Raw genomic sequence first — 25462 nt, 5'->3', positions numbered from 1 at the left:
CAGGGAACAATTCCTTCCTAAGCCTTGATCTGAATCTCCCCTCTTTCATTTTGAAACCATTCCTCCTTGTCCTGTCACCATCTGCCTGGCTAGAAGTTTCTCTCCCTCTTTCTTATAATCCACTTTAGCTGCTGAAAGGATTTCACCTGCCTTGGGATTTCCTCTCAGGTTTTGTTGGTTGGTGCATCCCTGATCCAAACTGTTCACTCCATTCCCTGGGACGTGAGGGGAGAAAAGTTGAACTCTGCAGATGGGGCTCCAAAATAACCCCAAAAGAGGAGATTAAATTTAAATGTTTCTTTCACTGTTTGCTTGTCCCTGCTTAGCAGATAAGGGGAAGCAGGTCACACACCACTGTCCTCTGGTTTTCCACTGTCAAGAGTGAAGGAAACGAGGTGGGAAATAAAATAAAAGCAACGCTCCAGTGAACCACCTTCAGCCAGGGCACTGATTTTCATTTCCCACTGGGTGGGATTTCAACCTCAGCCGTGCCCCTATAAAGTGATCCCCTGAAATCTGAGGTTTTATTCTCTTTGGATTGATATTCCCTGGCCACTGTCTGCTATAGGAATGAAATCCTGTGTTGATTTCCAGAAATGGGTCACATCTTTATTTTGATGCTGCTTTGGGATTGCATGGATTGTGTTGGCTGCAATGGTCTTCTCATAAACTAAATTTTTTATTCCCTCCCCCCCCCCCCCCCAACTTTTAATTTTTTCTTGTAGTGGGCTGCACTAGAGAGTAAAAGATAGAAAATAGAAAAAAAAAAAAAAGAAAAAAAAAAAAGAAAAAAAAAAAAAAAAAGAAAAGATTTGGATCAAGTCAGCCTGGTTAATTTGACATTTTATTATTTTTGGCAAAAGAATTTGCCCTGAATTCTCTGGAAATAAATAAAGGTAACACCGAGGAATGAACAGGGTGACAGAATAAGAAAAACAGCTTTTAATTTGATTTAGATTCCAGAGAGATTTAAATGAATTGTGCAAAGAATTCTCATAAGAAACTGGTGGAAGATCAAACCAAGCCTAAATTTATTCCTACATTTTCTTTAAATTATTTCTGTACTTAGAGATACTCTTGTTCAGCTTTATGTGAAGGAAGAATTCAATAAAATAAAACAAACATGTTAGAAATCACATTTTGACAGGGAGAACAATATAAAACCCCCAAATAAGTTGTGAGAGTTTTAATTACTTAATTCAACCTTAGAATTGCTGGAAGAAAAAAAGAGGAGTAAAAGTAAAGAAAAGAAGGAAAGAAAATGAAATGTGTTACAGTTTTTTCTCAATTTTAAGTGGTATTTTTCTTCTTTTTTTTTTTTTTTTCTTGTAATGGGATCTTAAAACTTACTGACACTTCCTGATCACCTCACTAACTATTTTATATTTTTTCCCCCATTTTTCTCCATATTTCAGGTTGCAGCAACCCATTCCAACTGCATCATTAAAAAGGAGCAGGAGACTTGTCTGGAGAAGATCCGGAGGGCGACGGCCCTGAACCCTCTCAATGATTCTTCTCCAGGTGAGTTTCAGATCCTGCACGTTGAGCTGACAACTCCAAGTGGTTTTTTCACCATTTCCTGTGATGCCTGGAGGGGTTTTCAGCTCTGTCAAAGCAAACACTTCATGGTAAGAGGAGCATCGCTGCTGCTGAATGAGCTTGGGGAAATAAAATTCAATCAGTGGGGGGTGCATAAGAACCACTCCTGGTTATTGTCAGAGGTCAGGAATTTGTTTCTTTAATGATCTGCAAAACTAATAACAATAATAATTTTTAAAAAAAGTAAATTAAAGGATGCCTGGATGGTTTTTTCCTGGATGACAACAGCTTTGGGGACAGGATGTGACACAAAGTGCTGCTCTGGAGCAGCTCGTTTTCCTTCCTCATCTCAGCAATAATTTGTGTATCTCTCACATGATCTGAAGCCCTTTACAGGCATTCACGTTGTGGTGTCTGTAATCTCGATGAAGGATACTTGTGCTGTTGCTGAGATAAGAAACTGAGGCAGCAAGAAAAGAAATTTATAGTTTAATATCCTGTCTTATTTCCTCCTGACTGCAGCAGGAGCTGCCTGTGGCCAGCACCAAGGAAAGAAGGGCAGAGAATGACAAAGAAACTAATTGGAAATCAGGGTCCATTTACTGAGTCCTGTCCAAACTGCTTCTGCTGTGACTGGAATTGATAAAACCACAGAGAAAAGCTGATAAAACACATTGTGTGTGATAAAAAGGGGAGGCTCTTTTCTCTTTTCTTTTCTTTTCTTTTCTTTTCTTTTTTCTTTTCTTTTCTTTTCTTTTCTTTTCCCCTTTTTCTTGCAGTGCATTTTAGTGCTGAAGCAGGTGTCTGTGTTGCCAGTGTCCCCCAAAGCCTCCCAGTCCTGAATTTTAGCTGCCAGGAGTGTTTCCATCAGAGAGGAGAGTTTCCATCAGGGTCCTGCTGTTCACCTCATGCATAAATTCATTTCTGTTCTGCTGCCCAGCTCTGGGCAGATGAACTGTGGGGTGTGGTGGAAGTGAAGAAAGCTCAGTGTGCTCGGGCAGTTCATTTCATCCTCATGGATGTGGTTTTGAGACCCTTTTCGTGCTTTACAGAAAAGCTTCCCAATTTTTCCCTGGTCCAGAAGTGGCATGAGCAATAAAAAAAAGGAGAAAAAGCCTTTTTCTTGTCTCCTACCTCCAGAATGGTGCCAGGAGCTGATCATGAGACCTATTCCTTATGCTTATGCAATGGCTATTGTTTGGATTCAGGAACTCACAGAACTCCCCAGGTGAGCAGAGACCATTTCACCAGCCAGCTTTTATTTCTTTATCACCCAAATCCAGAATAACCCTGGCAGCTGGGGACTATTCACACTGAACTCGTCCCCCCGCCCTGCTCCAAATGGAGAGGACACAGCCCAGAGTCAGAGAGAGCCCAGAGCCACTGGAAAGGTTTTTATAGCTCAGTGTGATGGAATTGGATCACCCACTCGGGCACGAAGGGACTGGATCCTTCCAGGCTCTCCGAGCAGAGCCCAGCTGTTCCCTGTTCTGCTCCCCCAGTGCTTGCAGGCTGAATCACTGGGAAGATTTTCCCCGGCTCATTGAGCATCTTTTAGTTGTTCCCCACATCCTGTGGCAACGAGTTCCACAGCTGATGTGGCTTAGAGTAAAAAAAAAACAACAACATATCTCCTCCCAGAGATTAATCTTACAGTGAAGGAGTCGAGTGTATTTCTTGCTTGAAAGCCCTTTCATTCCATGGATCCTGCTTGCTGGCTTTTTTCTCTGTATTTCCTTTTTTAAAAATTTTTGGTTTAGATTTTTTTTTTTGTAGACATATTTTAAATTTATTTGATTTCACCTCTGTGACTATAGCATTTCACTCCACGTCCTGACCTCGAGACTCACCTTTCATTATTTCATGATACTTATTTCATCCAGATCCTGCCACCCTCATTCCCAACAAAGCTTTCCTTAAAGGATGGGATATCAACAAGATTCTACCACCTCCTTCTTGGTTGAATTTTTGGGAGATGTTTCACTACAAAACTCCCTGAATTTGCAGTAACTCTCCAGAAATTAAGCAGTCATAAGTGCAGGGTATTGATTCCTCTTGAATTTCTCGTGCTGCACACAAACTATTTTTTATTTGGGAAAAGTAAAAATCGCCCCGTATAATTTTTTTATATTCAGCACCAAGACTTACTAATGATGGCAGTTAATGAATAAATGTTATCAGCTTGTTTCTTTCAAAGAAAGAGAAAGATAGGGAATAACTCCCTTGCTTGTCAGAAACAGCTGAGAGAAGGAAGAAATCTCTCCTGGGTGGTGAATAAAATTCTGCTTATGCAGAAGAGAACCACACAATTACTTCTTTGACTATTCCTGCATGAAAATTCCCTTAGAAAAATTCAATATATAAATTTTTTATATTCAATATATAATTATTTTTTTTTTTGCCTCAGTGGGGCTGCAAGGTCTGAAATGGGATCATGAGCTTTTAGGAAGTCTCTGGGGGCTTGTGAACGTGGTCAAGTTACTGTGACTTAAAAGAAAAATCCACTTTTTATGGCAGGTGGCACAAAGAGGGTCACATACAGAACCTGGGTGTGGGACATGAACAGTCTGTGTATTCTGTATTTCTGCAGTATCCAGAACAATATTATAAAATATTGGGGTTCATGAATCCATCTCCAAGGTTCCCACCCGTGGTGCAAAATGTGAAAATGTTAAAGTAGATTCTCTGCTGTTGTTTACAGAGCTTGTTTTCTGCTCTGCTAATTCTCTGCATGGGAAGCCCCATCCTTGGGTGGCAAGAGAGGAAGAACTGATGGGTTCCTAAATTTTGCAGGAATTCAGCTCTGCTGCCTTTGCTTTACCCCCTTGCTGTGTTCAGTGAACACAAACTTGCACCAAATGGGATTTCTGATGTTTCCTCCTTTCTCTCCCACTCCACCTCTCATGCCCAGATGTTCTGCTCATTACTTCTTTATTCTTCACAGCACTGATTTCTCTCCTTCTGCTGCTGGGCCATGCCTTTAAAGCTCAGAGGCAATGATTGCCTTGAGATTTTCTGTTTGGTTTATTTTTTTTTTCCATTAGTTTTATGGTGGATTCTTCCTCTTAAATGCTTTAAATTCTTTAAAAAACTTTATATGAGAAGAAATCGGGGGCATGTGCTGACCCTATGTGTCTGTTCCCGTTCAGTCATCACTTACAGCCTGAATGGAAAAGAGAATTTGAAGGAAATGAAATCTCAGCAGGACCCAGAATGTGACTCCCTTGCTCTGGAGAAGGAATTAAACTGATAAAGGGGAGTAATGAAAGCCAAAGGCAGACAAGAGAGGAAGGAGAGCAGTGATTACTTCATACTCAACTTCCCCAGGCAGTGGTGCCAGGCTATTTCTTCCATCAGTGTTTCCAATTTCCTTTGTTTGAGTTTTTATCCCTGTCCTACTGTGGAGCTGCCCCAGTTTGTGCTGGACCCTCTTCTAGCTCTCAGCAGCCCAGCAGGTATTTTCTGCCAGATCAGAATTGATAAATCTCCCTGCTGAGCCACAAGCACCCCTTTTTATTTTTATTTCTCCCATCCAGACTTTTCTGACCTGTTCCTAACCCTGGGGCTAGGAAAGAGTGACACAGGAGTTACTCAGATATTAATGACAGTTCCCTGGGTTATGTGCATTTAGCAGGGGATTTATCTAATTAAATGTTGATACCTGCAATTGCATTTGCACTGCAAATGAGCAAGTCACCTTCCTCAGTTTGTAGCTCTGGATGTCTACCAAGCAGAGCCTGAGACATAATTTATTTCATCCTCAGCTTAGATTAGGTGATGTCTGTTTTTTCTCTCTGGACATGTGGAATAAAGGGTGACCATGTCAGCTCTAAATAATCGCTTTTAGGTATCTGCATTTGATCAGACAAACACCACCTTTAGCTTCTGTATTTGTTATTTTGACTAGGTCATGCTGGAGGTCTGGATTACACCAAAAATCTGAATTGTGGTGGAAAGAACCCTGCTGATGAAATGGTGAACTGTAGATTGGCATGAAATACTTTTGCCACCCTGTTCCCTGTCTTGCTTGGCACTGTTGGAACCAGATATTCCAGACCTGTCCCTTGAATTTGACTCTTTCTGAAATGGTGGGAGAGCTCCTTGAGTGATTTGCAGATTTGTGTCTACAATTCAGTGTTCAAAGTGCTGAAAATGCACTAACCTGGAAGGAGCCAAAGTGTGACAAAAGTGAACTCGGCACGAGAATTTGAATGGAAGAAGTGATGAGGTGGTTCATGACTCACTGTCAAATCAATGTTTAACTTGCAGCCCTTGTTTTCCAGTCCCACTCCCCCTGTCCTTCCTCTGAAAAATGTTGAGAGGAAGCAACATTCCCCATCATGTCAAGGAATTGGAGGGAAATAAGGATTTGAAGGGATGTGATGATTCCTGCAAGGAATCACATCGAATCCCTGGTAAAAGTCACCCTGTAAATCAACAGGAAAGAAACTGGTAAGGGCACCATGGGGGTAGGAGATGGTAATTAGGAGGCAATGTGGTGATGCAAGGAGAGATTTTGAATTATGTTTCCATCACAGGAAGATGATGGAGCAGGATGATTTTTTTTTTCGGTTTCACATTTTTTATTGAGTGTTTCATCAGCCTCTCGTTCTCTCAGACCCTTTGAATTATCTGCTGTTATTTCCCCTGGCACCACTGGGAAGACATTACTTCACTGTGTCTCCCTTATTGAGGCAGCTGTGCCCAAGAACAACAGGACTAGGATTGAATCCAAGCTAATGAATTCCTAGAGCTGGAAGGGCATAGACAAGAAAATGTCTCTACACCTGAAACTTTTCTCTGTTCCTCCTTTTAAAGTACAGACCTAGATAGCTTTGATCTCTATGGATACTTCTCTCCTTGGTCAAAGATGCTTTTTTTTTTTTGGCACTGATGGGTTTATCCATGTGACACTGTATAAAGTGTTTTCTACTACATTCATATTAGAGCTGGTAGGAGCAAAGAAGAATTTCAAGGGAGAAGCCAGGGACATGTGATGTCAGACAGGGGTATATTCTTATTTCTGGTATCCATTCTGTAGAGTTTTTGTCTGAACAAGTCTCCTGTGCACCCTTTGGGACCCAAGCTGTGATCAAACTTTGCTTTTTCTCAGGCAAATGCAAGGAAAAGTGCTTCACTTATCTCTGTGTTCCAAGCACTGATTCATTCTTTAGCTCTTTGGATTTCTCTGACTTTATCATCATGCTTTTTAGATGTCTTTGGGAAAGGGGGAATGGTTTTAAGTGAAAGATTTAGATTAAATATTGGGAAGAAATTCTACCCTGTGATGTTGGTGAGGCCCTGGCACAGGGTGCCCAGAGAAGCTGTGTCTGCCCCTGGATCCCTGGCAGTGTCCAAGGCCAGGTTGGATGGGGATTTGAGCAGTTTGGGACAGTGGAAGGTGTCCCTGCCCGTGGCAGGGGGTGGGAACTGAATGAACTTTAAGGTCCCTTCCAACCCAAACCATTCTAGGATTCTGTAAGTCTGTTTACCTGATAGAGTCACCTCAAAATGGATTTATAAAGGAGAGAGACCTTTATCAGTGTTAGACATTGAAACTGTGTTTATAGTCAAGATGTCAAAATCAAAACTTGGAGCTCACTGACACAAATACTTACAGCTCTTACACTTGCCCTATTTTTGCATCCACCTTCTGCTGAGATGGTTGTATGACAAATGCTCATTTTTTGGTGTTGCCTATTAATACAATCATTGTGGAGGTATGTAGTCAGGTTGAATTAATTCTCTTGGTGATAATGAACAAAACCTTCATTTTCCAGTCAAAAACCAAGCTTCTGGCTCCATAAAGAATCTTTTCCTCAAATGGAGCAGCTGAAGCTAAAATGGTTGGTGCTGACCTACTATGAATTCAGACACATCAGTGAGGATGAAAGCCTGGAAGTTCATTGCCATTGGAAAAGTTCAGGATCAGCTTTGGCAGGGTAAAAAAGGATGTTGTGCCACAGTCAAACTGCCCTGGAATAACTTAAGGAAAGGGTTTTTTTTTTGCTAGACACAACTGCAGGCAGGACAAACCTCAAATGGATGAACCAGCACATTTCTGGGAAAAGCCTCTAGGATGTTTCCTTGTCACCCCTCCTTAATACACAGCCAAGCTATATTTACCCAGATGCTCTGCCTGGAGAGGCAAACAGTACAACGATATTTTTCTGGTGAAGAATTCCTGGAAAGAGGGATTCAAATACCATCCACATTTCACCCTAGATATAATAGTAATGGCAGATGAGCAGGGATATTTCTTTGGCATTGCAAATCTCATGGTGCTGGGAGCAGAAACAGTGTTTGTGTGATCTTACAGCTTTTTCTTCCAGGCCCAGCTGGATTGCCACTAGACTGGGAATCTCTGGGCCATTCTCCACCAGGGATTACAGTGTAGTTGGAATTGTGTGTGTTTTATTTTCAAGAAAATCATTCCTAAATGTAGTGGCCCCTTGTCTTCAGAGCTGTGCCATCCATGGGATAGTGCAAAGCCATGGCAAAGGGGAGTGTGCAGGGTCACAGGTGTGTCCTGCCTCACCTGGGCACTGCTCTGCCGTGGATTTTCCACAGCACACAGGAGAGATGTGGTTACTTCAGTCTCTGCCATAAGAATCTTAGCCTCAAACCTTACAAGTTCTTTTTCACTGCGTTGTCTCTAGGGATAGAATTTGTCTTTCTGGATTTTAGTGAATAACACCTCAATTCTCTGCCCTAAACCAAGTCTGAACCCTGTGAAGCCATGGGTCCTTCCTTGGAGCTGTTCCTTTCCAGCTCTGGGTTCCTGATATTTGGGGATAAAGTGTAATGTCCTTTTTCTCCCTCTCCTGACTCAGGAGGGAGGCCAGAGGACAAGTTGAGCCCTATGAACTCTCTGGCCTGGTTAAAGCTCAGGCAAGGTGATCATCAGCCTGGGGATGGTCAGGGAAGATGACTCAGAGAAAAAAATGCAAAAATTGCTGTAATGGGGCAGGAATTTCTATTATCTCCTCAGGCAGCAGGAACACACTTTGGTGGTTTAAACAAGGATTGCCACCTTTGCAAGCTCTGCTGATAAATCTGAGTTTAGTCATCTTCTCAGCATTTGCTGGACTTCCATTCAGAAAAAAAAAAAAAAAAAAAAAGAAAGAAAAGTAGTGGAATTTAATACCTACATCTCTGAAAACACCATTAGCTGTGAAACACATGTATGAGCTGCTGTTCCCATCCCTCAGTGTATTCATTGTGGTAATTCCCACCTGGCTCTTTCTAAGCCATTACTTTTGTCATCTTCAGAATTGCCAGGAAGTCCTTCTGTAATAGGCAAAGAACATAAGTTAAAAGAAAATGAAAGGTGAATTAGAATTTGTCCAGGCAGCTGGGTAAGATAATGACTCGGATAAGATGAGTTTCTGGGAACCAGATTGAATAAAAGTATTTCTCTGTGAGCAGTTAAGTCATTGAAAATGCAGGTTCAGGTTACATTTTAAAATAATTAAGGCTGAAAAATAACAACCATTAACAAATTTGGAAAATGAAAATACATGGCCATTTCATATTGTTCTGTTCAACAGAACATTGTTTCAGAGGTATTGGTACTTCAATTGGATTAGGGATAAAAAGTAAAGAAATTATCAAATTCAAGATAAAAAGCTAAAAATGAAATTTCCTCTCTGCCCGTCTGACTCTCTGTTTTCATGTCAGACAAGACGAAGGAAAAGCTCTCACTTAATTGAACAGAATGGGATTTTTGCGAGTGGCATGTTAAAAAAAAAAATGCATTATTTACACAGTTCCACCTGTGCATTCCTTGTTTCTATGGTGACATCCAGTTCATTAAATCCTGTCTTTTCTTTGGTCCAGACTTAAATATTATCAAGAAGACTGCTCTGACCATCTAGCTCATGATGATCTAGAGCAAAGGGAGCAGTTTCTTTCCAGTTTGTGCAGAGATTGTTGAAGTGTGAGGGTTTGCCCCATCTAGTGCTTACCTTCAGTGTTTTTTTTTAATTTGTGTTTTGTTTATTTTTGCCTGGTTGGTTGCTTTGGTGTTTTTAATGAACATTTTCAAATACACAATGTAGTAGATGCAGCCTGGTCTAGTGTAAAATGTCCCTGCCAAGGGTGGGGTGGAATGGGATGATCTTTAAGGTCCCTTCCAACCCAAACCATTCCATAATTCCTTGATTTTAGAAGCCTTTGCAACTGATTTTACTTCTGGGACATGGCTACTCTTCTAATTCACATTATCCCAAGCAATTGTGAGCAGTACATGTAATTGCAGTCATGTTCTACCAGAGCACTGCAGTCAAAAAATAAATTATGAGAAGCAGTAAAACTTACCCAGCTAATGAGTGATGGTTTCATCTGTCAGTATCTGCAGAGTCATGAGCAGCTGGAAGCTGTGACAACGTGCACTCATCGAATTTTTAATGTCTGCAGTACCATGGCTAAAAACAAAACCCTCCAAAAACTGTTATGGAGCCATCTGAATTATAAGTGAGTGATAATTGATAAGTGATCTGTGATGGTCAATTCCTTTTAAACCACTGCTCTATCCCAGCAGGCAGCTGTGTTTCCTTCATGGAGATTGTGTTTTCATGAAGGTCCTGCAAACAGATTGCACTTCTGTAAGAACGAGTGAGCCAGGTGTGAGACAACTGGATCTTCTTTTCAAAGGGCATTCAGTGAAAATCTCTTTTGTTCCTATTCCCATGGCTTGTTGTGTGGCTGGCTGCTGGGTTTTCTGACAAGGCAAGGCTTTATTGCTGCTTCAGCCTGTTTGTGTCCCTGAGAAAACACAGCAGTGAGAGACAGAGCTCCATCCTTGCTGGAGGCAATGGCACAGTTGTCTGGTTTCTAGGATCTTTATTTCCAGGGATGAGACATGGAGTCAGACAGCACTGATGGACTTTGTGTTTCTCCTCTCTGGCAGTGATTACATTTCAGAGGAGCCCTGCATGAACCCTAGACTTTGCCTGCGAGTTGCTTTCCAGTGTCCAATAAGAGAAAGAGAAATAAGGAATTACTTTGGAGATTTTTAGGACCAGATGCAGGTGCACATAAACACGAGTCCCTGTATTCCTTAGGGTATCCAGACATTCTCAGATGGGGCCTTGAGAAGATTTGTGTCCATCCAGACTGGAAGCTCAGTCCCCTGAAAAATCTAAGGTGGCTGTAAAACCTTACTTTTGTTAAAATAAATTAAATCCTCAGAGTCAAAAACCTGACAGAGCTTCCCAAAAATCCCATGTCTAATCTAAGTCAGTCACTCAGGTCCCCTGAATAACCAGTGATGGAAAATAATAGAAAACTTCAAAATGCAGACTCTTGCTCAGAGACAACTTCATTTTACCCTGGAGTTACTTTCAAAGCTTCAGTAAATACATTGACTTCATGGACTGGAGTGGAAGGTGAGACACTGAAGGTGTAGTTAAAGATGTCTCTGATCACTGCAGCAGATTTGGACCAGATGATCTTCCAGAGTCCCTTCCAACCCAAACCAATCCATGATTCTCTGAATCTCAGTGAAAAGAGATAGGCATTTCCAGAGAAGCAGTCATGTTTCCTAATAAAATCCTAAAAAAAAATAATTAAAAATTTGAAAATGGAAGGTTTTTTTTGCTGGAGGATGTTAACCAAGCTATGAAAAAAAATTGCATTGATTGGAGACACAAAGAAAAGAAAAAGATTCCTAAAGTGAATAATTCTGAGCACTTGCTGTTTGTAACAGAGAAAACACAGGATTACTGCACACCACATCCAGGAAATTTGATTGCTTTAGTCAAATTACCCAAAGGCAAGAAGAGAACAGTACAGCCATAAAGGACAGTACAACAAAAATTTATGATCCCTGCTTGAGTTTATCAAAGCCTAGAAGGATGTAAATGATGCTGATATACACATTAATATAGACAAAATACAGATTTTGATCCTTTCCTTAATTCTTCAACTTTGGCCTTCTGCAGCTAATTAATTCATTAAATATGGCCAGTGAATATAACAGGATCTCCCAATACAGACTGAAACTGGGACTCTGGGCTGTGTCAAGGGCGTGTTTATGCCCCTGGTGTGATGGAAAATCTGTAATATCTGCCCATTCCCATTGCAATAGCTCCCCATTTGTAATTCTGTTCCCTATTGCTGCTGATGACCATCAGGATCCCTGCTCCCCCTGGCTTTGTGTTGGGCAGGAGCACCCAAAGGAGCAGAGTCACTGCAGCAGGGACTCAGTGTGTGACACTGCTGGACTCCATGACCCTGGTGTGTCCCTTCCAGCTCAGGATATTCTGGGATTCTCTGAGTTTTCCTCGCAGAACTTGAGGTCCCTGTGCCTCAGGTGTTCCCAGCTTGGCCATTGCCCCAGGCTGCATTCCCAGCCCAAGGACAAAAGCTGCTTTTTGGGGGAGTGAGTCATGAGATGCTTTTCCAACATCTGCTTCCCAATGAGGAAAATGTTCTCCAGAGCTGCCTGCTCCTGCCTGTCCCCACAAAAACTTGGAGGGCCATTCAAATGTAGATGTTGGTCCATTAAATCCCACTCTGGAAAGCACATTGGCCAGGTGCTGCTTGCTTTGTTCACGGGAATGGTTGTCTGTGCTTAGATCACTGCTGGGAGAACAATACAAGTGATGGGAGCAAAAAGGGTTGGGAGAAATTCCCGTGGCATTCTGTTGCTAACTTCCATGGCTTTCTTTTGCTAACTTCGATTGGAAGATTTTTCTGTGTCCACTTAAGAATCACCTCTTCACCAGCACTTCTGGGTTTCTGGAGGAACATTCTGACATTTTATTTAAAATCACTCCTTTTTCTATCTGCCTGTACTCTAGGACCACTTGGAAAATTCTAGCTGTGAATAAAATTTTATTAGACCAAAGACTCAAGAGAGTCTTCTTAGCCTGTTCTTAACATGAAATGTTTTTTTCTTGTGAGATTTCACCACACACCGATACTCTCACAGAGGTGGCCAGTGCTTAAAACTGCCCAACTGTACAATTTCATTTCTTCTTGCAGCTTCTTCTGTGCTACATCCACTACTTCTTAATATACCTCACAAACTTAAGCCAAGAACTTCATTACAGGGAACTGCCTACTCAATAATACATGCAGCTGAATAAGTGTAATAATTTGGACTCCTGACAGGCTTTGCATATTGATTTTTCCTCAGCAAAATAAAAGTGAAGCACAGTAAGTTAAATCATCTTCAGATGGACGAGCAAGTTACAGTGCTGTAACGTGTTTTTAACTGCTTTGTCTGCTAAGTGGTAGAAAAATCCCTGTACACACTTATCTCAGCGTGGCAAAAATGAGATAATTCAGCCCTATTTACCCTCAAAAGCAGCTGCACAAAGTCACACTCATATATTCTATGCCCATGGCAGGGGAATTGGAATTAAATAGTCCTTAAGGTTCTTTCCAACCCAAACCATTCCATAAATATCAAATCCCTGAGCCCTTACTAAGCTTTATTTTTTTATTTTTTTTTTTCCACAAAGTTCTTGGCCTTTTCCACCACTGGAAGAACAAGGGAAGAGGAACTGCAGGTCCAATTTCATTGTATTTTTTTGTAGTTTCTGTGCAAAGGAGGATGAGGGTGGGGAAGGGAAATCCTTGGCTTTGCCCATGAGCTGCTATCCAACATTGCTGGCTCCAGAGTGGACTTGGTCATTTGCTCCTGGAAAAAGGCAGGGAATGAAAAATGTGAAATTCCTTCCCCCAAATTCCTCACGAGAAAAGGAAGGAACAGGGAAAATTCTGTCATGTAATTTTTCCACTCCTTTGTAACAGAAATGAAGGAAAAAATTATTTGCATTTTGTTTTGAGGGTTATAAAGCTTAATAGATGGCAATATTTCCTTCCAGAAAGGAGAATTTTGCATTCTGTGCAAGAAAACAAATTAACTTGGCCTGTGCTGTTCTGCTTCCCAGCTTGAGATTTCATTTTCTAATATGAGTTCCACCACAGAAACAAGTTATTCTGTGGTGCAGGAATTCTGTAGCAATGTCAGTCTTGGGTTTAAAGGTGAAATTAATCTCAATTTAGCTGGATGAAACCAGAATATTTGCTTAAAGTGGACATGTAGGCTCTCCTATGAAAAAAGAAAAGTTAAAGTAAAAAGAGGAAAAAAAGTTGATTTGACCAGCCTATGTTCTATAACAATTTTGAGAAAATATATTAATTTAAGATACTTTAGATGTAAGATAGAAGATCTTCTGCCCTATTGATGTGTCATCTGATTTTCCTTCATTTCCTATCAACAGGAATGTTGAACATTAGAGTCCATTTTCTTCCCAGTATAACCATTATTCCTGCAAAATAGTTGGAAAATAATAGAATTTAGGAAACTTGCTGACAAGACTTCAAATTGATCTGTTAAAATAAATGTTCTTTCCTCCTCTTTTCCTTTGTGAATTTTGCTCCTGGATGCCAAGAAGGCTCAAATTTTGACAGTTCAATGAATGCATAATGTCTTATAAATTATTTACAGAGGAATCAAAGTAATTACCTGTCTCTTGCACAACATTGTAAACAAGGAGTTTAGAGGCATTTTTAGTTTTAACTTGAATATTTTTGAGCCTCAAGCCAGGTGGAAATACCCAAAAGCCTCACTTTCCAGCTAATAAAATATTTATAGATATGATCAGCTTGCTTTTTTAAAAAGATCTTTGACAAGTCACACCTTTAAAATTTTGATGACTCCTTAAGCAAACTCATTTTTTTACCAAAATGAGAGCAGCCAATCCCCAGCTGGCAGTGGAAGGGTTCTGCTGTCAGCACCAAGAGCAGGTGGAATTCTGCTGCTCTCAATCCCATCTCAACTCCCATCTCAAATCCCATCTCAGCTGAATCCAACAGGCATTTTTGGCATGTGTTTCAGTGAAGACAACTGTGCTGGGATCTGTATTTAGGGGAAAAATGCCCCCCTTGGGGAAAAATTGCATCACTGCATGTTAGACATCTAAATTATTGGCTAAATTAGCTGGTGAGTCTCCCAAGACTCCTTGTAGAGTTGATAGATACAGAGATTTACATCCAGTTTGCATATTAAAAAGCCTAAATTAAGGTGCCTTAATAAGCAAGCTGAGTCCCACTGAAGGCATACCCATCATCTCAGAGAGCTGAGCTGCCCATTTCACTTCCCAGGCCTGGATTTCCCCCTTTTTTTTCAGTGTTCATAGAAATTATTTTGGTTTTCTGGTTGGTGTTTTGGTTGTTGGGTCGTTTGGGGTTTGTTGCAGGTTTGTTGGTTGGTTGGGGCTTTTTGGTTTTTTTGGAGAGGTTTGTTTTCTTGGGATTTTTTTTGTTTGTTTGTTTGTTTTTGTTTTGTTTTGTTTTATTGTATTTTGTTTGATTTGGGGGGGTGTTTTTTTGTTTTTGGGGGTTTTATTGGGTTTTGTTTGGGTTTTTTTTTGTTGTTTTTTTTGGTAAACCAAATGGGAACCTTACACAAATAGTTGGACATTGGTTGAACAGTGTCATTTTCACCCTTCAAGAGCAGAAGGGTCGAGTCTTGAGGACAAGCACCTGCAGATGCTTTTCTTATTGATCCTTTTCCTTGCCTTTCTGATTTCCCTAAAAGCCATTGCAGACTTCCATGGCAGCTTGCACTTTTGGTAATCAAGCCATACATTTCCTGCTCCCACAGCTGCTGGAATCGATTGGTTTGTGTCCTTTTACAGAAAAACAAATCGAAGGGAGCAGAGTGAAACAACAACACAAGTGCAAATCACAACCCAAACAAAAGGCATGGCTGGAAGGATCCATCACTGAGTGCCCAGCCAGGACCTGGCTGAAAAAAAATTTCTAGACACAGAAGTCAATGCACAAGGAAATGCTTTAGAGGGGAAAAACAATTATTGGAGTGTGTAATGAGTATGCCCAAGCCATATGCCAAGAGCAAAGCCAAATTGAAATAATGAACACAAACAATTAATAAAATGCTCTGAAGGATTGTTGGGCATATTTTAAGAACGTGCCTCATCCTTATTCCCAAGACAGGAAAGGACTTGAGTCTGCTCCAGGCTTTTGGCCATAAAAAATGATGACTGATGTAATTCCAGCCCTTCTCTGCTAACCTGCAAACTGCCCACACCAGAGCCCAGTGTTGTCATGACTGAATAATCCTGAGCAGAACTGAACAGAGTGCTCCCAGTCAGCAAGATTATTTCATAATTGTCTTCGTGCAGGACAGACCAGAATCAGTGATTTGTTTCCCATTATTCCACTGGATTGAGAACTGATAAAGAGATTTTCCAGTGCTGTGGTTCCAGCAGCTGAGCATTCCTGCTCACATGAACAAGATTTCTCACTTGGGTTATAAACTGAGGACATTTTGTGTGTTTCCTATTTTTTTTTTCTTCCACCTGTATCTCAAATAGACTGTGGGCAGAGCAATCTATCTGAAGATAAATATAAACCTATACTCTAGACCTGCATAAATACACACCTACAGCTATAAAAACTTACATCTAACTGTGGTTTACAACAGAATTTTATTTTAAATCTGCTAGATAACACAACAGCTGCTCATTCGTAGAATATCAGGAAGAAATTTATTATTATCCTTATATATGACACTGAAGTTATTGCCATCCCTGCAAGTCAGAAATTGTCAAGTGATTGAAACATAAAGAAATTTCTGGATCTTTGCAATTCAAGCACACAGAATTGTGCCCTGTAATATTTTTTTTTTCCCCATGCTTTGTCCAGCTAATAAAAATGTCACAGACAATGAGAACTCCCCAAATTCCTTTTAGGTAATTTAGTCATGGTTTATTTTGCTTGGGTGCAAGGAAGGATTGTTGTGAATGCCACAGGTCCCTTTAGGATTATTTTCCACTTTTCCATAATGATTCCATATTCCAATTACAAAATATTGATTAGATATATGCAAATTTTCAAAGTTTTTTATTACTTCATATGGGAGGGTAATTACATGCCCACACATATTTGTGAGAAGGACTACAGAAAATTTCCTTCTTACTTGATCTTTAACTCTTTCAAATGGGAAGAGAAGGAGAAGGAATAATAATATAGTTACCTAATTTTCATATTTCTTTTTTAATCCATCTCTAAATTTTCTAAATCAATTAATCTTTGACTTACAGCAGCTTTAGACATGGAGAATGAATTAGCTCTTTTGGAATTAACTCTTTATTTACAGAACTGAGCCATAAGAAATTGAGGATGTGCAGACTTTTTTTTTCACAAATATTGTTAAAATCCACATTCTTTCCAAAATACTTCTTTCTTCAATGACTCCATCAATGGCTTTTATGGAGGTAGTGACTAACCCAGCAGTGTGGAAGGTTTGATCCATATCTCTGTATGTTCTTGGTGTTACTGCTCCTGAAAATTGACCATAAATTGTCCAGTCCTCTTGGCAGCCACTTCCCATTTTTTCGTGCATCCTGCCAGCCTTTAGGCAAAGTAAGCCAGACCCATCACACTTCTTCTGGTCCAAAGACAAGCAAAGAGGAATTATCTTGTCTCTATTTATTCAGGTTTTGCATTAACATAACTGTAATTTTGGGTCTACCTATGGTTTTCTGGGCATTTTCATCTAATGTGTTCCCTATACCTAAACATCAGAAATACTTCTGACATCTTCTACACTGTTTATACCATTTCCAGTAACCCCGGTGAGGCTGGATCACACTGAGTTTGCAGTGTGAGTTTTTTTCCCACTCTGAATACGTTGTGGGCACTCAGGGAAGTTCAATATGAAGAGGAGACAGGTTTTGTTAAACTCTGACATGGTGCTCCCGTTCAGGAGCATGAGATGCAGCATTTGCACATCCCTGTTCACAGGGGCTGGACTGGACTGGCTGTTGGTAATTTATTTATTTCCTTTGTTTCCTCCACTAGACCATAAGGTCCCACGAGCTCGAATAAGGAATTGTTTGACTCACCACTAGAACAATTTCCAGGACAGATTATGGAATTTGCACGCTGGAAGAAATTAAGTTGTTTAATTCAGTCATTTCTCATCCTCCGAAGGTTTGAAGGAGCAAAAAGGAACAAATGCCTCTCAGGAGTGTCCCCACTGGCGTCACTCTGCTTACATCAGGAGTGAATTTGGCCCAAGATATCTTCTCCTACATTTTCCACTGAGATAATTCTATTTATAAACACCAGAAAAGCAAGAAGGTGGGGAGCAGCAGTCAGAATATGAAGGGGAAGCTTGATTTTACAACTCTGGCTCTGGAGAGCCATTTAGATTTCAGTGTCACCATTGGTTGTGGTTTGTTTGGTTTTGTTTTCCAGCTGTAAAAAAGAGCAGAAAATCTTTTTTAACACCCAGAGCTACCCCGAAACAAAATCAGTAATAATTTGTAAATTCTTTTTGAGGGTTCTTAATACATATGCACCACAATTTAATTTGATTGTTGAAATTATCAATCATATAGACTTGAGGTCAGTTGCTCTTTTAGTTGTTTATTGCTTGCCTGTTTTCTTTGGTCTGTTTATCCTTTTAGAAACAAAAAAAAATCCTGACAAATGCTGTTGACTGGGCAATTATTAACCTCAGGCTTTGCCTGGATAATTCCCATTGAAAATCCCGTTCTCCTGTGTTGGGATTTTTTGAGACTCAAACTCAGAGACTGTTTCAAGGTTTGTGTCCCATTTTAGTCCCACTCCAATGCTGTTGTGAGATTAGTTAGAAATGAACAAATTAAAGAAGGATGTTATCATTCTTTTCTTTTGAGACAGAAAAGATTTGAAGCCATGCATTTATTATTGTGAATCCTCAAGTCTCAAGAGACCTGCTGTTAAATTTTCTCCTCACTTCCTTCCATGTTAAATCCTGTCTCCATTTTCAAGGAATGCAGACTCCAAATTACCAAAAAGAGAGCCTGAAAAAAAATTCTACTTTCTCTGTCTCCATGGCAACTGTTTATCCCAGAGATCTTTCCAGATGTCTTCTTCACAGCCCCATAAATCTCATAATGGGCCAAATATCACTCCAAGGGTGGCAAAACTGTCAGTGGACAGTTCAGCTCTCCAACTTGGGAAGATTTTTTTACCTTTTTAGCCCTAGCTGAAAGCCAAGTTCACTGCGATCCACATTAATACTTGTGGGGAAAAAAGATATTAAATATATATAATATTTTATCTATTATTTCTACTATTAATATAGTATTATATATGATATTGATACTATTTGTATAGTATTTCTTTCTATCCAGCTACTTCAACATCACAACCAGTCTCATGATTAGATAAAATTAATTAAACTATTGACCAAGAGAGGCCACAGCTGGCAGTGCTCCACCCTGCTGTCCTTGGTCAATCCCTTTTCATGGCCAGGTTGTGGCCACAGGATGTGACCAAGGGAAGATGAGGCTGTGTGGGAGAGCAACTCTTTTAAAATGGTTATTAACCCATCTTTTCAAACTCTGTCTTGACTCTGTAACCTTCAGGCAGGGTTTTTTATGATGCCCTTCCCAGAAATTAGTCTGAGCCCAGCCGTGTAAGGATTAAAATTTGTAGCAGTGTGATGTATGAGCAGCCTGCTAGGCACGGCTGGAGCAGCTCCCTCTCCCCATCTGTCTCAGCCTGGAGAATTAATGAAAGGCAGAGCTGATAAAGTGCAGGATTCTGTCTCCTTCCCCTCAGAAGGGAGGGAACTGAGTCAGAACCGCTTCTGGGGGAGAATGATGATGTTCTGGCTTCCCCCAAAAATAAAGGGAGAGATGGGGACCAGGTGGTGCCAGGCAAAGCTGCCTCCAGCAGCTCCTGTGATCTCCCACATCCCTGTCCTGAGCGAGGCTGGATTATCTGCAGCTGCTCAGCCTGGCACTGCCTCGCTTCTGGCAGCTTGCAAGTGTCATCCTGTCCTCCAGCACTGATGGAAAAAAAATAAAAATAAATTAATAAAAAAAAATCTCCCAATTCTTTCGGTGATTTCACAGTCTCCCTACCTCCCGAGCAGCAAAGCAGTGACTTTCTCAGAGAGGAGCAGCCAATCCTTTTTATTATATTTAAAGCAGGTTTAAAAAAAAAGCCAACTCCACTCGATTTCCCAGCTTATTGGCTTTTTACTCTCCTGCCTAATTATACAAAGAAATGTTCTGGAGATTTTGCCAAATTGAAGTTTCCCTTTACAACTCTTCAAAGCTCACCTAAGGCCAATTGGCTGGCAGCACTTAAAAGATTCTGGAGATGTTCTTGGATGAGGTTTTCTTGGCAGGTATCAATGCAAGAGCAGCAATAAGTGTGACCTTAGAAATAAATATCCTGTGACTGCAAAGAACTGAACAGCTTTAAAAGCAGAGAAAGGATTTACACTTCTCTGATTGTAAATAACAGCTCTGGTAGTTTAAAAGCTGATCTTTGCCATGTATAAAATCATCAAGGAATAAAAAAGTTGTAAAATGCAGCATATTTCATATGTCAAGTATGATATATTTTGTAAAATACTTCATAATATTTATAATATATAAATGCTTAGATATATAATAATAGAAAATATTTACAATATATAGTTAGGATAGTAATATACTATGAATGTGTGTTTATAATTAAAATATATATTGAATTTATCACAAAGTCATATTTTTTTAGTAGCAAAATATTTCTTTCATTAAAATAATATTATATAAAATCTGTTATTCCAATCAACAAACTCAGTGTTTTTAGTGCTTTCCCTTTAAGTTTCTAATATAATCTATTACTAACTCAGTGCATTAGAAGCAAAATATCTCAAATAATTTATTTCTAACATTCTCCTTGACTAATTAAGGTGATATTTGTAAAAGTTCTCTGCAAACAGTGCTGCACTTGTTCCCTGAGAATGTCACCCCATAAAACAAGTCACTTAACTGAAAATGCTGTGCCAGTAGAAATTGCTCTAACGGTTTATAAGTCCCATTACATAAAGAATGGATTCTAAATAATTGTAATATAGTTCTGTGTTCCTTAGGCAGCTGTCTAAGGACAGCTGATGGAAAATATTGAGGTGGGTCAAGTGCTGGTGAGTTGGATCACTGTTTGTTTTCCTCACATATCACTCTGGCAGAGAAACCTGGACTATACCTGTGGAATTCCCCTGATTCCAGCTGGTTTCATCTTAAAATTAGGATTTGTCTCATTGCCTTTTCTAATTAGGGGAAGAAAATCTGCATCTCTTGATAATTTATCTTAGAACAGGTTGCCCAGAGAAGTGGTGGATGTCCCATCCCTGGAATTGTCCAAGGCCAGGTTGGATGGAGCAGCCTGGGATAGTGGAAGGTGTCTGTCCATGGTAGGGGTGGAATGGGATGATCTTGAAGGTCCCTCCCAACCCAAACCATTCCATGATTCTGTGGTTCTCTGATCATTAGAAACTTTCTAGCAGTGCTCTTCACAGTTGATTTTTTATTATTATTTTTTTTTTATTATGTGCACTGTAAAAGAAATGCAGAACTTCCCTTAGAGTTGCACATTAAGTTTCTATACTGATGAGGTGAATGAAAACCAGGTTAGACAGCACAAGGTGCAGCTCTGGGCAGCAACAGCATTACTTGGATAGAAAAAAAAACTTCCTGGTGTAATAACTGGGCCAAATGGCCAGGTGAAAGAATAGACTTTGTTCTTATAATTTCAAAATTTATCAGGAGCAGAACTGGGAAGGGAAAAAAGCACTTTTTCTCCCTTATCACTTACTCTGAAATTCCAGTTGATGATATATTTCTACTCTGTTATGGTCTGGACTTTCAAATGAAACTAAAGAATCCTAAAACCCCAGAATAGTTTGGGTTGGAAGGGAACTTAAAGCTCATCTCATTCCACCCCTTGCCATGGGCAGGGACACCTTCCACTGTCCCAGGGTGCTCCAAGCCCCATCCAGCCTGGCCTTGGACACTTCCAGGGATCCAGGGGCAGCCACAGCTTCTCTGGGCACCTCTCTCATTAAAGAATTTCTAATACCTTATCTATCCCTGCCCTCTGGCAGTGAAGCCATTCCCTGTGTGCTGTCCCTCCATGCCTTGTCCCCAGTCCCTCTCCAGCTCTCCTGGAGCCCCTTCAGGCCCTGCCAGGGGCTCTGAGCTCTCCCTGGAGCCTTCTCCTCTCCAGGGGAACATTCCCAGCTCTCCCAGCCCTTGGAACATCCCCATGGCCTCCTCTGGGTTCATCCCCACAGCTCCACATCTCTCCAGAGCTGGATCTCACAGAGCAGAGCAGAGCTGCAGGATCCCCTCCCTTGTCCTGCTGCCCACCCTGCTTTTGGAGCACAATTGTCTCCCTGGGCTGGGAGTGCACAGTGCTGGGGCTGACAGAGTTCCAGGGTTGGTGCCCAACTCCAAACTCGTCCAGAAACAACATTTCTGTGACAGGAACTCCTCAAAGACACCTGCACTTTGAAATGTCAATTACTTTTGGAAATCATATCCCCATAGCCAGGCCAGGCTCAAGCCCGTATTTATTTTGGTATTTACCCAGATTTATGAAGGAACAGAGAGCTGCTATCTCATATTCCCCTCTCTCTGAAAGGCTTTATATGTAGTGTGCCCTTTAGAAGTTATTGTGCACCACATAATTCAGTTTAATATGCTGGTTTGTTACATTACGTTTCCTTTGATATTACTCTCCTGAAGGCAATACGACCTTGAAGGTGATATTTTAAACCAATAAATGAGGAGAGGAACTGAAAATCAAACCAAATGCTGTAAGCCAGAAGGGTGGATTTTCATCTCAGGCCTTTATTTCCCTACATGAAAATACAGAAGTCTAACATTTATGTAATTATATTTTTTCTTGATTTGCCAAGGGAACAAATTTTATGCAAATTCTTGTCCATTACCTCCTGTCTATGTATGACTCCATAAATTCCATTGCCCATCACACTGTTACTCCTTTATTCAGTCCCCCATTTTTTAAAAAGGGGTGCTGGATATAAGAAATATATCAAAATAATAATCGTGATAGAGAAGGAGACAGGTAAGAAGTACCCACTTTGTTTAGAGGAGGGAATGAGTAAATGGGGAGTTACTACACCCAAAAAAAATATCTCTGCTTTGCACCTTCTCTTGCCAAAAAGTTGTCAGGGATGAGAGGAAATGTTTTGCACTAGGGCACCATGAGGACATGGGAGGATGTTGTGGAGACTGTGAAGAGGATTTTAATATAGAGAGTGTAAATAGAGAGGAGATAGAGATATAGGCACAATATAGAGCATAAACAGGACATAAATCTACAAAAAAAAGTAAGAAAACAGGACACAAATCTACCAAAAAGAGAAGTTTTTACACAGTCTTGGTGACACAGGCCCTGTCCTCAGTTGGTTTAAAGTTAGGTCCATTCCTTCAAATTTGTGAACTTCACCTGTGGGGTTGCCTAAAATCTGGTTTTATACCTGGTTTTAATATGGTTTTATAAACTGTCACTCTCGAGACAGCCCTAGACAAAGGAAAAAAGGAATATAAGGGACTGATACCTAAACATTTTTAGCTTTTTTATATATTTGTAGCTTTGTAGATTTTTAATATCTAGCTGTAGAGTTTCTAGCACTTTCTTACACTTTAGAACAGCAGTTAGCCTTTCTCACACATTGTGTCACCTTCTTAAATTCTGTTCAGTCTCAGGGACACCTTCCATTATCTCAGGGTGCTCCAAGCCCCATCCAACCTGGCCTTGGACTCTTCCAGGGACAGGACACCCACCCCTTCTCCAGACAACCTGTTCTAAGAAAAATTATCACCTGGAGATGCAGATTTTCTTCCCCTGGTTAGAAAAGGCAATAAGATAAAGCCTAATTTTAGAATTTCTAGAGAAAAGAATTTTAGAATTTCTAGAAGAAAAGAATTTCTAACAAGGACACCCTGTTTTACACCAGCACTTGGGAGACATAACAAGATATGGGTCAAGAACAAGATATAACAAGATATAGGGTCAAGAACCCCTTGGAGGGACTCAGTGGGGCAGGGTGGGTTACTAGGACAACCAGTCTCCTATGGGATATAATTTCTAGATATCCTAATTAATTACATTTATAAAAATTATGAAAATCTGATGCCATGACTGCTCTTAGGCATATTTTTTTGCACTTGAAAGCTTTCATTAAAAGACTGCTCTTTATGTTATCAACCCTAATATTGTTTTGAGGGTTTTTCTTCTGATTCTGGGCAACAGGACCATCAGCAATTTCAGAAGAGCTGTTATCACTGCTCTCCTGCCAGCATGGTTTGCTTTGGGGATTTTTTTTTTTTTTCTTGGTGCTTGTCCAGAAATTTCAGGCAAGTGGGAGTCTTTCAACTGCCAAGAGTAGCAGGTTAGGGCGAGTGTGAAATGAAAAATGAGAATAAGGATTGTGAGGACCTCTATGGAGGCATGATGACTAGAATGGTTTTAATGCTGGGTGTCGTTTTAAAAATGCATCAGAACACGCTGAAATGAGAAATAATTGTTGTTTCCTTGTTAATAAATGTGGTCTTTCTCTGAAAAAGATGTTCTTTTCCAGTGGCTGCCAAGCCAGATCCATCCTTAGGTGTGTGAGGCACCTCCCTCATCTTCAACAATGTGGAATTTAAACTTGAATGTCATGGGTTTCACATGAAATTTATATAAAATCCACAGCCTGGAATTCACATAGAGATTCACATAAAATTTACATAAACATTGTGCTTCAGCAGAAACGACTCTGCTTTTTGAAGTAAGTGAAAAGTACAAAGTGCATCCAGTCACAAGGAGCTCAGAGTATGAACATGAATTTTATTCCCCTTCTACAAGTAGAAGTTTCAGGCAGAGATACAGGGACTGATCATGAGAGCTTTTAAAAGCAACAATTTAAAAAGTGGTTTTCTTGTGGTTCAGATTCCTCAGGGACATGTCCCAGCCCCCAACTGGACTCCTTTTCTCAGGACTGGGAAATGTTTAAAGGAGATTGTGGAGCCACTGGTGATCCCTCTCACCAGAGAACAGAGTTGGTTCATTTCTACCCCAAAATACCACACAGCACCTGTAGGGAATTCAAACATTAAAAAAAAAAAAAAATTCAAAGGCAGCTGTCTAAGCTAAGCTTTTTCTTACCCTCCTTCTGCTGAGTGTAGTCAGTGTCCACTTTACAGGGTGATTCCCCACCAGTGCCACCTTAAAATGGGATTATTCCTGTCTGGAAAGTCTCTCTCCCCTGAGCTACAGAGGAAAATTTGCTTTACTACTCAGCAAATGGGTAAGAAGAAAAAGAAAATTATACATCTGAAGTTCGACTAATCCAGACTTAACCTATGGTTGTATGATTTTGTGTTTCCTCAAAAGTCAGCAGCACATAATAGAGGCTCCCAAAGGAGCACCCATCCCTCAAAGGAGAGGGGGGAATAAGTGGAATAAAGTGAGTAAGTGGGAGCACTTCTCTGCCTATCCTAGGAGAAGGACAGAAGCCCAGGACCAGGACCAGGTGTCAAGTTCTGCACCACTTCTGTTCCCTGGGATGAATCCCAGAGTGTTCCCCAAACAGGAATTCCAGCTGCAGTGCAGACACAGGAAGGGAAGGCAGGATTTGTGCTTTCTGGAAACAGCCTTGGGCTGTGCCAGGGGAGGTTTAGATTGGATATTGGAGAAAAAGTCTTCACTGGAAGGGTGGTCAAGCACTGGAACAGGCTGCCCAAGGTGGAATCACCATCCCTAAAAGTGTTCAAAAAACCATGTGGATGTGGCACTTGGGGACAGGGTTAGTGGTGGATTTGGCAGTGCTTGTTTGATGTTCTGAGAGGGCTTTTCCAACCTTAATGACTCTGTAAATCTCTGATTATTTTGATTCCAACACCATCCATTAGCAAGACCACTATCAGTATTTTTTTTCATTCTGTCCCATCTTATTCTTTAAACTATTCTTTAAAACTATTCCTTAAAACTATTAACTATTTAAAACTTACTCTTTAAAACTATTCCTTGTAATTTCTGCTTTCCTAAGATGCTAAAAATTAGGAAAGTTTGTGCTGATTCAGTTGGGGTTTGTGAAGCACCT

At 40.4% G+C, this 25462-nt stretch overlaps 1 protein-coding gene across 11 annotated transcripts in view; it reads left to right on the top strand.

Annotated features, from left to right (window-relative positions):
- The window catches only part of ADCYAP1R1 (ADCYAP receptor type I), a 143123-nt gene that overhangs the window by 54625 nt on the left and 63036 nt on the right, over positions 1 to 25462 (top strand). For all 11 annotated transcript variants that reach the window (XM_014873695.2, XM_014873693.2, XM_088154644.1 and 8 more), the window contains one exon: positions 1416 to 1521. In XM_014873695.2, coding sequence (XP_014729181.1) covers positions 1416 to 1521 — 106 coding nt within the window. The remainder of the gene's footprint in view (positions 1 to 1415; positions 1522 to 25462) is intronic.

Source organism: Sturnus vulgaris, chromosome 1 (genome assembly GCF_052056855.1).
Source record: "Sturnus vulgaris isolate bStuVul1 chromosome 1, bStuVul1.hap1, whole genome shotgun sequence".
Lineage (NCBI taxonomy): Eukaryota > Metazoa > Chordata > Aves > Passeriformes > Sturnidae > Sturnus > Sturnus vulgaris.
The sequence above is the reverse complement of the archived record's forward strand: the minus strand, read 5'-3'. Positions and strand labels throughout refer to the sequence as shown.